At 36.3% G+C, this 15,542-nt stretch overlaps 1 protein-coding gene and 1 pseudogene across 1 annotated transcript; both read left to right on the plus strand.

Moving 5' to 3' along the window:
- Positions 1 to 605: 605 nt before the first annotated feature.
- On the plus strand, positions 606 to 4,625 carry LOC113053775 (disintegrin and metalloproteinase domain-containing protein 23-like). The gene is made up of 3 exons (XM_026219042.1): positions 606 to 968; positions 1,689 to 1,765; positions 3,880 to 4,625. The coding sequence occupies exons 1-3, from the start codon at positions 732 to 734 to the stop codon at positions 3,935 to 3,937; spliced, it is 372 nt and encodes a 123-aa protein (XP_026074827.1). The 5' UTR covers positions 606 to 731; the 3' UTR covers positions 3,938 to 4,625.
- Positions 4,626 to 14,370: 9,745 nt separating this feature from the next.
- On the plus strand, positions 14,371 to 15,466 carry LOC113053832 (caspase-8-like; annotated as a pseudogene).
- The last annotated feature ends 76 nt before the right edge of the window (positions 15,467 to 15,542 follow it).

Below are 15,542 nucleotides of genomic sequence, written 5' to 3' on the forward strand. Positions count from 1 at the left end.
TAACTGTCACCCTGTCCCAAATAATGCCTACGTTTACTTCACTATATTACAATCAAATCTAATCTAATCTTGACAAACTATATCGTTGGAAAGGTCTAAGACTCCCAAATATATATTTTACCAAGGTTTTTTGTTAAAAATGATGTAGGAAAAGTAATATATTAATTTATGACAAGAGTGCACCCTCAAAAATCTACATTATAACAGGAGTTTTGACCTTTGTTTAAAAAAAAAAAGACTTCCTCGTTGCCTTTTTCTCTATCACATTTTAGAAATAATCGGAAATTATTTATCAACTGAAAACTTAAAATCTCAAAATTCATACTTTAAAACCCATTTTTAAATCAGACATTGCATTACCATGTAAATGGTACATCAAAATCATGTTACAAAAATGTTTTCAGTCATGAATTATAAAAGTTTTTCAAGTTATATCACTGAGGATATTTTATTCACACTTTATTTTAGGATCCAGTTCTCACTATTAACTAACATTTAACTATGCCTTTTGCCTCAATAAATTCTTCATTAGCTACTTATTAATAGTTACAATTGAGTAGTTAAGTTTAGGTATAGGGTGGATTAAACAGATCAAGCTATTGTTTGTTGCTTGTGAAGCACGTGTTGTAGTCTGCACGCAGTACTCCAGACAGTTTAATTTGAGGTTTCTCTGTGGTTGAGCGTCAGACTGGCCTAGTTTAGAAGGCATTAGTGTCAGGAGTGTTCATCAAATGAAATGTGTGTGTGTGTTGTCAGTGTTGGAGCCTGAGATCCCTGAGGAGACAGTGTCTTTGCTGCTACAGAAGGATAATGATGCAGCTGGACAGAAGCACAATGCCAGCGGCCCACAGCAGACCAAACACACGCTCACATACCCCTCCCACCTCATCTACTTCCTGAACAAGGCTTCTGAGAGCATTTATCATGACCTGAATCCTCGCCGTAAGATTCCTGACCCACATGGACAGGTGAGTGCAGATTCAACTCAGCATCTGTTACAGAACATGGGTTATAGCCACAGAAACCCAATCTAAATATTGAAGGTTGACTGGTAGTTATATTAATTGGTTTTAATTGAAATGTTCACCCAAACATAAAAAATTTGTGTGACCAAACTCCTAAGACGTAGCCTACACTTCAAAGTCTTAAAGAAGTAGGACTGTGTCTAATGATACACTTTTAATTTGTAAATATTTTATATTAATGAGCCTAGACATTCAACCCAAACATTTTGTGTATTACAACACCATTTGATAAAGCCTATTTATTTATTCATTAAAATACAATGATTGAAATACTACAAATAAAAGATAATTTATCATGCGATTTCTCTGTTATTAATTAACTTAATGGAAGCAAACCAAAGAAATAAGTTCAAAACCAGGTTAAATTATATACCATTTGAGATTATAACACAAAGTACTACATTAAGAACTGGGACTGGGGGAGTCACGTTTCACCCAGCTCTGCTTCTCATCACGATAAGAAGTGTTTGTGATTGTTGCAGCTGCAAATGCCTGGACTTGGAATTGCTTGACATTGTTACACATTACATTACATCACATTACAGCGCGCAGTAAAAACAGGAACATTTCTGGAGAATACTCGAGGGAAATGATCTGTAAACAGTGACGTTCGGTCGTTCAGCTTGCCTGACACTAATCTTGACTTTTCTCTTCCTCCAATAGAAAGTCTATCTCGCTCAGGCTTCACTTCAACTTCAGGCCTTTGGATCACAATTCATTCTGGACCTCACATTTAACAAGTGAGTATTTCTAAGTCAAATCAATATTTCTTCTGTTTAGATATTTCACTGTACCTATAAGTGTAGACTTTCATAGGCCTCACACAATGACATGAGTGTGTCTTTCATGACTGTTGATGTGTTTTGTCTCTGTGGATCTAACACATGTACTAATGGGAACACAGAGCCTCTGTTTTGTGTTACTGGAAGCAAAGTGTCTGTGCTGGGATCCATTTCCATTCAGCTTCACAAAATTAAACTTGAAATAACACCATATCCTTTTTTTTTTTTTTTTTAAACAGAATGGTTATTGCTGGTTTTGCAACCAAAACATTACATACTGTAACTACTCCCTTCAATAGTCCAGAAGCTCCAAATCCAGACATTCATCAGAGCGGAATGTGTTTGTATGTGGTTAAGACACACTCATGGACACAGTGTCCCGTGTTAAAAACAAATGAGCTCAGGGACTGTTTACACAGAACACATTTCTCCATGTAAACATGCTTGCAATGACGTGTCAAGATGAAAGAATGTAACTTTTTACACGAAGAGCTGCTGTTAACCAATCAGAAGACCCTGGAGGCGGGGCAAGCGTTACAAACTTTTGTATACAGTATCAAGTTGGCATGGCCACTGTTTTATTTGACGGCATCATGGTGTCCCGATATCACAATCTGTTTCTTAAAAAAAAAAGCCTGAAATTCTTTATCTATTCTGCTGTTTGGCTTTTTGTGTTATTTTTGTGTTATAGTCATCTTGAGACCCGTGCATTCTGCACTGCATAAAAATAAAAATAAACATTTGTGAATGGTCCCTTAATGTACACTTTTCTGATCTTAGAAGTGTATAAAAAAAAAACCTACTTGTAGAACGACTGAAGTCAAGTCATATTTATTTATATAGCTCTTTATACAATAGTGATTGTGTCAAAGCAGCTTTACAGTGTTAAACAGGAAAAACATGTGCTGATAATGCAAGAGGAAAATAGAGAACAGTCAGTTTATCAGATAAAGTCAGTTCATTGTTGATTCAGGGATGATTTCATCCAGTTCAGTTCGGTTCTCCTCCAATAGTGCAGTCAAGTCAACAATGCTGCCTGAAATTGTGTAGAATAAAGCCGTATAGTATAGTAATATATCCTTAAAATGTCACATTTTGCAGACAGAACCCAAAGGAAGCTCAAAATAGTGATGGGAAGTTTGGATAATTTTACAGACTCTGACCTTTGATCTCGTTCATTTCATTCATTTTATCAAATATAATTAAAATCTTAAAAGTGTTACTACCCTAACATTTCTATACACAAACGTTGATCACACTACAAACAATACAAAACTATAATACTATAAGAATCAGAAAAGATTAATTCATTGTTTTCCTGGGACTTCAGTCAATGATTATCTCACCTCACGTCTTATCTGACAAGTCTTCGGGTTTGAGTCGTTCCTTCGTCACGTGACAGACCCATAAGCTTTAAAGACTGTATAAAAGGCTTTAACCTATCGTTCATTCTTTTGTCACGTGACATGACAGCATTGGATAGAGAAATTAATTTACAAGTTCCTTATAAACAGGTGCTGAGTTATTATTATCATCATCATTATCATCATTATTATAATTATTATATACTCTTACAGTTACTGCGTTTCTGCACCCAAATTGTAGCTTTTTACTTTTTCATTTTCCATACACTGAATGTTGTTACAAAGGTAATAAAGAGTTGGTTATTATTATTATTATTAATAATCTCTTTCCAGCTCAGACTCTATAGGTTAAAGCTTATGGGTCTGTCACGTGATGAACGAATGATTTGAAAAACCAGGAGACTCGAGAGATGAACTAATCAATTCTCTTTCCGGCTCAGACTGCATTGACTGAAACAGGTGAACGAGACTGAAAAGCCACATACTCACACAAAGAAAGGAATATAAGAGGTGCTATTACTTTTCTGACCAATTTGATCTTTGAATTACTCTTTTGCTATAATTAAAATAGCAGTTAGCAATTATGAACAAGTCCTGAGAGACTAAACATACTGTAATGATCAAAGAGGGGACTAAAAATACAGAAAATTATAAGCGTTTTTTTTTCTCCCAGACTCACTGTCTCTCTCTCTCTTGATCTAAATATAGCCTTCCCACAGCCTGCAGCCGAGTATCTCAGAGAAACCTGCTCCGACTGCACCTGTAAAACATCCCTCATTACATCCCTCCACCCCAGCCTTGTCCTGCTCCCATATCCTCCTCACCCCCGGCAGCTGTGGGACGCTTCAGCAGAAACACCCTATCAGATTAAATTCACTGAGGTGTTTCATCGTACTTTGAACTGTGTTTAGTTTGGTGTGTCTTGATTCTGGTGAAGAGAGATGGGATGTTTTTCTGAAAGCAACTATGGTCACAAGTTGCACTGAACTCTGTTGGTAAGAACAGAACTTGTGACCATACAGGTCAGTTTGTATTCCTGATATTAGCATTTTAACATGGAATTTCACAGGAATTTCAAATGGGTTTTAGAATGGCAAACAGTTCTGAATATATGAGGAAAAGAATGTCTTGACATTATTTGAACAAGGATTTCTTCTACAATATATATGAAACACAGTCAGACCTCATGCGAATTCATTTGAAATCATTGTCTTCTTTATAAACATACACTACCATTCCAAAGTTTGGTTGATTTATGTATTTAAAGAAAATCAAAAAGAACATCTTGAATTTAATCAAAAGTAACAGTAAAGACTTTCAAAATTAATTTCAAAATTTCAAATAAATGCTTTTCTTTTAAACTTTGTATTCAACATCCTGTACAAGTATGTGTTTGTAAATGTATCAGTTCCCACTGTTTTTAACATTGACAAAAATAATAAATGTTTTTTTTGAGTAGCAAATCAGCACATTAGAATGAGGATCATGTGACACTGAGACTGGAGTAATGATGTATAAATCATCATAGGTGCAGATAACATTTTACAATTTATTCACACAGAAAACAGTTCTTTAAAATTGTCATAATATTTCACAATATTTTAGCTTTCACTGTATTTTTAAGTAAATGAACGTTCTTTGTGAACATAAGAAACTTCTTTCCAAAACATAACAAAACTGTTGCTGACAACGAACCCACAATTTTCCCACATTCACCAAGGCAGCACTCAAATATTAATTTAATGCATTCATTTCATTAATGTTATGTCAGAAAGGTTAAGGCGATAACAGCACATAGCAATCTGAAAAAAGACAAAAAGAAAAAGATATGTTCCCATTGGAATATTATTACTGAGGGAGCTGTAGCACTGGGGTTACTTTATCAGTTCTTGATGAATTAGTTTGGAAAACTGGGTCACACTGGGTCAGTAGCATTGTTATATCAAGGCCAAACAAAGAGAAGGGTGTAGTGCTACAGCACTTTATATAGTATGTTGTGTCCTGTTATTCCCTGATCTATGTAAACACTAGCCTAACTCACCCACCACAGCTCCACTAATGCTAAACGTCGCCTAATATTTTTATCTGAGCCTTCAGACCCTGCTGCACCCCTGTTTGCTCCCAAGCTACAGCTGCACAAGGTTACAGGAAAAAGCCCTTCTGGCAGAAAGTGGCCTTCGCTGAACTGAGCAGTCAGCTAAGAATGAGACAGCCACGGTTTGTCAGCTTGTGTGCATAATTGTGTGTTCTGCCTTGCTGAGTGAAGGCTTGTGATGATTAAAGGAGCCTGGAGATGAATCATTGTCACCTCCTGACACACACACACACACATACACACACACACGCACGCACACACACACACACACATACACACACACACACACACACACACTGCCTACCTCTATTTTACACAAATACCCACACCAACAAATGTGAAGATGTCAGTCTCAGTCTCTTTTGACAGAACACATCAGGCGTACAATAACAAGGCCAACAACTACAAAACACTAACGTAAAAGGAAAACACTAACGTAAAAGGAAAACATGAAAATGACCCTTTAATAATGATAATTGATCTCTCAAATAAAATGTTACCGACGTACTTTCAAAAACATAATAAAACTCTTGCTGACCTCAAACATTTGAACTGTAGTTTCTGCTCTTCACCATCTCTGTGGAAAACTGTGTGCTTTCAGTGTGCGAGAAGCAGTCAATCTTGAAGCCACTAATTAAATTGAAGTGCATTCATTAAATGAGTATGTTGTAGAAGTATGTAAATTGGAATCTAGTCAAAAAACTTTGACCAAACAAATGCACATTCGTAGAGATCTTGCTGACCCCAAACCTTTGAATGGTAAACTGTAAATTGCTAAGAAGTTGCTAAATAAGGACTACAACTACCATGGAGAAGTGAGTTTATATGCTAAATGAATCAAACAGTGGTTGTAGTCATTCAGTGTTTCTCTACAGCCAATATGCTAGTAAAATGCTATTAATATGTTATAAACATGCAAACGAGCAACTAGTTCATAGTGAATATGTGTTCCCTAATCTAAAGCCTTACCAGGTCTATACATAATTAAATTATTTCATTTTATTATTTATTATTATTATTTTTTTTGTTGTTAACTCTATTTAATAACTATAGAGAGAAATTATTCTAAGTAAATAAATAAACATTACAGAAAGTAAACTTTTAAATTATATAAAATTGTCCAATACATTTCCGGTTTGAATTAATACTATTACCCCTGACCCTTGGCTAAACCCTTTCCCCTTACTTACTGTCACTAGGTCTGGCAAGCGTTCATTGAGTTAATTACATCAAGAATTATTAAGTAATTATTAAGTCATACTGGATCAATTGTGCATTTTTATCTACTAAATATATTCTCTATTTATATATATATATATATATATAGCACTTGAATGTAGGGCATGTAAGAGAAATGCTGAAAATCTGCAGAAGACGTGTTTCACATGTGTTAAACTGAGTGCAGTGACATTTGGCCTGAATTACAGGGCCAGTCCAACAAAACTGGACTCAGATACTAAGCAAAATACTCTTGAGCCAAGGATATGGCTCAGAAAACAGTTGCTGTATGTTAACTTGAGCCAGAATACCAGAGTCTTGTGATATGCATAATCAACAGATGAGCATGCGTTTTTGTCAGTTCATATTTGTGTGTGTTTGTGTATCCCAGTGACCTGCTGTCCTCAGACTATATGGAGATACACTAAGAGAAGAGGAAGCACGTCCTTTGAAAGGCATGAACTATTTATTCTAGTTATTCATACAGTGGCTATTTTAATCATTGCCGTAATTATAGCTCCAGTATCGTTTCATTTGACATTTTTTAAAACTGCTGTACCTCTCACACCAAGATCATTATAACAATTGAGGATCTACTACTGTGTAGTTACTTTCAAAGTTATAATTTATACTGTGTAAGTTATGGTAGTGTCAGTTATTTTTTTGTCTGCCTTGAAATATAAAATCTTTTTTATCCTTCCTGTTAATAATATCAGTAGTAAAACGCTGAGACACAAATGGAGAATGTTTTTTGAGAATGTGCCAACGTTATAAACTTATAATTACTCTACAATCATGAGATATCAAAAGCATGAGATGTTTAAAGCATACTTTCCAGAAGGCCAACAATTCATAAGGTCAGTTTATTTTTATTGTTCTTATGAAGTATTCTAATTTGTTGAGATCACCTATGTGTCTTGTACCGGTGGTCGTCTGAGACAAGGTCTTTACAGGGGATCTGTCAATGTACTGTAGGTTATGACAAAATGATGGAGGTACTACCAGAATACCTCATTCAGTAACCCTTGGAATATGGAGGCTGAGTTGGATGGCCCATATGGCACCAGAAATTCGTTGTGGCGTATTAAATGGTGTAATAAAACCAGTTAAATGTCCTCTGCGGATCCAACATTGTGGAGATGCAAGCTCTGCGTAGCTGTTTCAGGGCTGCTGGAACCATAGAAAGGGGGTAGCAATACGTTACAGTCAATACACAACCACAAACCTCCTTTTTGCTCGAAAAGAAGAGGTTTGAAGTGGCAGGGAATGATGATGGGCATATGAAGTTTTTTTGCGAGCTTCCTCGATGTATTCCTCCATGGCTGCCTGTTCCGAGATGGACAGGGGATAGATCTTTCCTTTGGGTAAGGTGGCCCCAGGCAACCGGTCAAAAGAGCAGTACCATGGCCGGTGAGGTGGTAAATTGGTGGCCAACTGATCGCTTAACACGTTCTGGGATGCCAGATACTCATAAAGAATTGCATGTTGGTTGGTGGTCTCTGTATTCACGATTGTGGTGGAGTTAAGGGGGATGATGGGAGCTGATGATGGCTGCTCGTTGGCTGACTGGTGAGATGGTGTTCTTGACAGTAGTAACTCTACTTTTGGATTTCTCCTGTGTTCCAATACAACAACTGAGAATGTTGTGACATCCAAGGGCATCCCAGGATGATGTCAGCGGTGGACCGTCCACCACCATGAACAAAATCAGTTCTTGATGGAGACTTCGAATGCAGAACATAGAGGTGGGAGTCCAGTGTCAAATGTGACCACAACCCAACAGCTTTCCTCCGAATTGAGTGGATATTTAAAACTTGTGAGCAGGGTCTCTTTTTAAGATGCAGTCTTTGGAGGAGGTCGAGTGAGACTAAAACATCAATGAAGAATCCTCCACCCCTTGTGTTGTGACATCTGCTTCTATCCTGTTCCATTCAACATTGAATCATGCTGTGAGTGCTGTTAAACTACCTCCTCTTCTTTGATGCTCCACACAGGTCTGATGGAATGTGTCTACTTACATTGGTTCAGGTGCTGGAGAGGTGACAGATGGTGAGGCGGATGGATCAATCTGAGTGGACAAATCCAGAGCACAAGCTGTGAGATGTTGGGATATACACGTGGATTGTTTTTTAAAGTTCTCTAGTCCTGTCACATCATTATAAACTGCCATCTCCTGGCGGATGTCACGATGTCAGTAATTGACTGAGTGCTTGAACTAATTCAGCGTATGGATCTGGATTCCATTCATCACATTCTTTTTATTAAGAAAATTTTGGAGAGGACCAAGCTATGATCTTATTAGTGAAGAGACTTGGCGTGGTGCTTGTCTTCAAAGCATGATTGATGTTGACTTCCACTGGTAGGATCACAGATGGATGAAGACTGAAGAGGACAAAAGAGGGATTGATGACAAGTAGGTATACACAGGGTAATTTGCTTCACAGTAGTGGACAACAAGACCTGACACTGGTGAAGTGAAGAGTCTTTAATTATAATCCACAAAGTAAATACAAGGAATCTTGGAGCAGGGTTGCACAACACATTAACACAACTAAACATGACAGTGAATAGACAAAGACAAAGAACCAAACCAAGGGAACTAATGTCATAATTAATAAACACAGGTGGAAACTACTGAACTAATAAAGGAACAACGGAAAACTACTGTAGGTCAAGGCAGGTGAAAATAAATACAAGGAAATCTAAACAGAGGCAGAACTTAAACGTGGCAAGGACTTAATCCCTAAAGAGCCCAACAAAAAGCATAGGAAAAGTTGACAAACAAACACTTGTTTGTGTGTATGTGTGTGTGCAGACATGGAGGAGGATTTGTCTTGGCTCCGACGGAGGAAAAAAGCGAGCTGTAAGAGTTTGAGTGGGACGCAGCTGAAGCTGGATACAGGTCACAAAGAGTTGCACTGCAGAGCAGAACAAGAACACTGTCAATGACACTCTCTGCAAACCAGCACACATCCCATAATATCAGACAGCTTGACATTAAGTAATTATGGATTAATTAGGCAATTCATTACATTTATTACAAATATTTGATACATTCTTATGAAATAATTTCCAAAATAACACTAATGTTGAAAATATTTGGATTCACATAAACATTTTTATGATTTTGAAAAAAAAGAAGAAAAAAGGTCCCATTTATTAGTGTAGCTATTTTTGTATGTTTTAAAAACCAATTATATTTGTCATGACTTCTTTCAAAAACTATAAAAACTCTTACTTTCCCACATAAACATTCGAACGGTAGTTGTTGCATGACACAGGACTGATGGTAGCGCTCACCTTTTCTTCTCCGGACAAGCCTTTTTCCAGATGCCCCAAACAATCGGAAAAGGGCTTCATCGGAGAATATGACTTTGCCCCAGTCCTCAGCAGTCCATTCACTATACTTTCTGCAGAAGATCAATCTGTCCCTGATGTTTTTTGGAGAGAAGTGGCTTCTTTGCTGCCCTTCTTGACACCAGGCCATCTTCCAAAAGTCTTAGCCTCACTGTGCGTGCAGATGTGCTCACACCTGCCTGCTGCCATTCCTGAGCAAGCTCCGATCCCGCAGCTGAATCCTCTTTAGGAGACGATCCTGGCGCTTGCTGGACTTTCTTGGACGCCCTGAAGCCTTCTTTACAAGAATTGAACCTCTTTCCTTGAAGTTCTTGATGATCCTATAAATTGTTGATTTAGGTGCAATCTTACTAGCCACAATATTCTTGCCTGTGAAGCCATTTTTATGCAACGCAATGATGGCTGCACGCGCTTCTTTGCAGGTCACCATGGTTAACAATGAAAGAACAATGATTTCAAGCATCACCCTCCTTTTAAATTGTCAAGTCTGCCATTCTAACCCAATCAGTCTGACATAATGATCTCCGGCCTTGTACTCCTCAACATTTTCACCTGAGTTAACAAGGCGATTACTGAAATGATCTCAGCAGGTCCTTTAATGACAGCAATGAAACGCAGTGGAAAGTTTTTTTTGGCATTAAGTTAATTTTCATGGCAAATAAGTACTATGCAATTCATCTGATCACTCTTCATAACATTCTGGAGTATATGCAGACTGCTATTATAAAAACTTAAGCAACAACTTTTCTAATTTCCAATATTTATGTAATTCTCAAAACTTTTGGCCACGACTGTACACAAGCAGGATGGTAACGTCTGCTCTCTCAACCAGATAACCACTTTCAGTTTACTCTGAATAAAGGCCATATTTAATACAAATCTAATAGGTACGTATTTACAAGCAATCAATTCATTATTCGTGAACTGATTAAAAGCCACTAGAGCTGCTAATCCACTGAAACATGATGGTTGATATTGTTTATTTTTAAGTGATGAAGTATGTGGGCGTAAGTAATGGAGGAGTGTGGAGAAACACCATCATAACCTTTCCACCCTCTTTCAGTCCTGTAAAAACTTAGGCCTTTGTGACAGGACATAATTACTCTCTTTACTCCCTTTTCCCCCTTGCAGAGGTGCTGGCTGGCAAACTCACCTGGTACAGACAGCTCACACTAGCACTGGTCTGCATGACCACATTCAGAAGTTATTACATTTATACATTTAGCAGACACTTTTATCCAAAGCGACTTCAGGCTAACATTTTTTACCTAAAATGCATTTCCTGGGAATCAAATCCATAACCTCTTGCACTGCAAACAATGTGCCACCACTAAGCCACAGAAACAGTGCACTCTGATTGTCAAGTTTCAATACTGAGCAGACGTTTCTTATAGTTATTCTTATTAACGCTTATTGATGCTTTAAAAATCTAAAACCCTGCCCCCCGGTTTTAAGTGCTTTTTGGGTAAGTGTAGATTATTCTATCATTGGGTACATGGTCTTTGATCTGTTTTGATCTGTGTGACCAAAATTTTAACGATATTAATACTTAAATATATATATATATATATATATATATATATATATATATATATATATATATATATATAAATTTACACTTAAATATATGTATGTATGTATGTATGTATATATGTGTGTGTGTGTGTGTGTGTGTGTGTGTATTTGTGTGTGTGTGTATATATATATATATATATATATATATATATATATATATATATATATATATATATATATATATATATATATATATATATATAATTTAAAAATAACAGTGAGTATTGTGGTGTGTGCACTCACATGTATTCAAAGTATAAGGACAATATTGTATCACCCATTAGATAAAGTTAATTAAGCATTATACACTAACAGTTACTTACACCTAAAGTAATTATTAATTATTTGTTAATGCCAGTCAGCTTGACACAAACTATATTGTGTAAGGATTCTTAGAAATGCATTACACCTAAAATCTCCAACTCTCATTAAAATTAAGGATTTCAGGTTGCATAAATTGCTGTCAGTGAGAACACCCTTATGCCATACACCCCTTCCGTAAATCACATGTACACACACAGTGTGGTATGTTCTCCTTGAAGCAGACCATTCTGAAATAATCCATTGCCTCTCTATGTACTTGTATGCTGATGTAAGATATGGTGACAGTGCTGTTCTCTGTTTTGAAGAACATTCTGCTTCAGTTCCACAAATTAAGAAAATAAGCAATACATTTTACTGACCATATGCAGATCTAAGTTAGAGTGTAGAATTTCATTCTTCTTATGTGAATGCTGTGAAGCTGAAACAGTCTCAGTTATGATTAATTTAATTCTCAAAAACAGCAGTGTTTTGTTTCCCAATAATTTCTTTCTTTCCTCTTATTCCAAACAACAACAAAAGTCAAACGGCGAGGATATGATCCGAGTGCTTCTGCCATCTAGCGAAAAGAAGAAACACTGCTATCTCCACAGCTCCTCTATTCAGCTGGGCTTCGGGTTTTGCTGCTCTTTTCTGGCAGTAGTTATGCTTAAAAATAATATATCTAATAGTAAAGAATTCAACAATACCTTAGTTATGTGGCTCTATTGCCTTTTATAAGATCTACCTTCTCTCACTGAGCCATCTTTATTGATATATCTCAGATCCCCATCATTTCTTGATTGTTTATTTGACAGAAATAATTGATAGCTGCATGGCTCAGCCTTAGAGAGACATCATGAGTTGAATTATGGGATAATCATAATTCTACATACACTGAACAAAATTATAAACGCAACACTTTTGTTTTTGCCCCCATTTTTCATAAGCTTAACTTTCATAAGATCTAAGACTTTTTCTATTAACACAAAAGGCCTATTTCTCTCAAATACTGTTCACAAATCTGTCTAAATCTGTGTTCTGTGAGCACTTCTTCTTTGTAGAGATAATCCATCCACCTCACAGGTTTGGCATATCAAGATGCTGATTAGACAGCATGATTATTGCTCAGGTATTCCTTAGGCTGCCCACAATAAAAGGACACTCTAAAATGTGCAGTTTTACTGTAGTGGGGGGTCCGAAAACCAGTCAGGATCTGGTGTGACCACCATTTGCCTTTTAGACAGATTTGTGAACAATATTTGAGAAAAATAGGCCTTTTTTGTGTACACAGAAAAAATTAAAATCGTAGATCTTTGAGATTCAGCTCATGAAAAATGGGGGCAATATATATACATATATATATATATATATATATATATATATATATATATATATATATATATATATATATAATTTTGTTCAGTGTACATTAACTCTTTATACATGTATAGTGTAATCAGTGGCATTTGTTGAATAATATTGATTCTTACAAATTTTGACTAATTTCTTAAAATAGTGGTTACTTCAACAACTACTTCTAATGAAGCTCAGTTCAAATGTTATACAATTTCTGTGTTCACTTGAGGATTGTATTCATGATGGATGACTAAATACAAATCTACACCCTTCATACAGTACCTCAACATTGACTGCTGAGTTGATTCTGAAAGTTTTGTGGAAAGTGTTTCTTGTCAACATTTTTGGTGGAGAAAATGCTTGACATGTTTCGATTCTGGGATCATTAACCTGACTATATAGCGTTTGTTGTCTATATAGGTGCAAGCTTAGGCCTTTCCATGCAACAATCTTCATAACATTAAGCATCATTAAACTCTCTCTTTATAAGTTTTCTTTTTGCAATATTTTGAACAAGTCTGCTGCATTTGAAAATGTAAGCGACAATCATCCAATTTCAGATATGCATTAATCCTTTTATATTTCTGTAGTATGTGCTGTTTTATAAGATTAACATTTAGCTTTTGTATGTAGCCAGTATAATCACATGTTAACACCTTTAAGCTGCTTATTCAAAAGAGCTTTGTTTAAATATATTGTACTTCTGTTGTCTGTGGTATTGATGCAGATATTATTGTTGATTTCTAAATTACCTGGAGAAACATCCACTAAATCAAATGTATTAAACCTTCTGTACTCTTACAGATATAGCTATAAATTAAATATGTTTGGCACTGTTTGGCAGTGCTCTAGCATTTTGCATATTTTGCAACATCATGCTCATTATTATTTTGATAAAGAAACATTATCCACAGTCGCTGATTGTTTTTTATAGCGACGTCTCATCTACATTTTAAACTTGTATATATATATATATATATATATATATATATATATATATATATATATATATATATATATATATATATATATATATATATATATATATATAAGGTTGGGGGTTCGAATCCCAGGGAACACATGTTAGGAAAAATTGTTAGCCTGAATGCAATGTAAGTCGCTTTGGACAAAAGCATCTGCTAAATGCATAAATTTTGTTTTATTTTTATTATTTTATGTAAATGTAAATGTAATATATATTTAAAAAAAAAAATTTTTAAAGTGGGCAAACAATAATGCAATCTATTGTATTGCACTGCATAGAAATCTGCCCAAAACATAGCTGCTGTCTCGTTGACTCCACTGTTTATTTGTGTTTGTACAGACACCCCTCATGACCACACGCTGGCGGATTGCGTAGTGTGCTGCGTGTTGAGCCATGGATGAGTAGAAGGCATTTTCGAGTTAAAGGAGGGATTGTCACCTTTAGAGAGCTGATAGAGATCCTGAATCCAAATCAGTGTCCCTCTCTCTGCAAAAAAACCCCAGCTAGCGATGCAGCTACTCAGAGACATAATACCAGAGATGGCGGACTACCTGTTAGCCATGTCCACTGTACCACACTGCATCTCATAAAGAGAAAAAGGCAAGGGAAGCTGGTTTATACAGTCCCTCTGCCACAGCCTGCAGCTGCTGGTGCAACGGTGAGCACGTCTTTCTATTGCATTGTACTCATAAGACTACACCCTGATTGGTTGAGTCAGAAGTCACAGTCTGTAACTAACTGTGACTGTGACTGTGACTAAATTTGATTGTGGACATTGGTTGGATGTCTGATTTTGTGTGCATGTAGGGGAATAGATCTACTCTCCATTCCGATGCAAGAGAACAGCAATGTGAGCAAAAAGATGGACAAAAGCAGTTTGAGTAAGCAGATGCCACAGCAAGTGTTCACCCTCACCAAGAGTGTGTTTCCCTCCACTCAGAACTCACGACCCGTTCCATAATGCCCAGTGGCAGTCCATGAAAGCTCTCAGACAGCATACACAGCACATACACAAACAGATGTTCATCAACATTTACACGCTGAGCTGGGATGATGATTATCTTGTCCAATTGAAACAAGGGGTTCACCCCAAAACTTGTACTAGGATTTTTGCACTTGTATGTATGCTCTCGTATTTGACACTAAAGCACTTTTGTTTGTCGCTCTGATCAAAATTGATAGTTTCCTCTACAAGAGGGGACTGCAACTGATATTTCAATGTAAAGGGAAAGCCTCCTGCTGCTGATTATTGCCTTCTGCACTCTAAATAAATCAAATAAAAAATGTATGTTGACCCACTTAATATTCATGAGATGTTTAAATCGAGTGGCTTTGTACAGTCTCAGTAAACAGCCTTACTAAAGAGAAAATAATACAGCTGCACACAAAAGAAAGTGGACACAGGACTTTTTACAATCCACTACAAAGTAAAACTTTGACATAAGTTTAAAAATATATTGTTTTACATAATTTTGTTGTTGT

This window comes from Carassius auratus, chromosome 34 (genome assembly GCF_003368295.1).
Source record: "Carassius auratus strain Wakin chromosome 34, ASM336829v1, whole genome shotgun sequence".
NCBI classification, from domain to species: Eukaryota; Metazoa; Chordata; class Actinopteri; order Cypriniformes; family Cyprinidae; genus Carassius; species Carassius auratus.

Bases quoted from the DNA above. Each gene is read 5' to 3' on its own strand.
- LOC113053775 (XM_026219042.1), top strand. From the start codon at position 732: ATGAAATGTGTGTGTGTGTTGTCAGTGTTGGAGCCTGAGATCCCTGAG. The intron at 969-1,688 runs GTGAGTGCAGAT...TTCCTCCAATAG, and splicing joins TTCCTGACCCACATGGACAG to AAAGTCTATCTCGCTCAGGC. The intron at 1,766-3,879 runs GTGAGTATTTCT...ATCTAAATATAG, and splicing joins CTGGACCTCACATTTAACAA to CCTTCCCACAGCCTGCAGCC.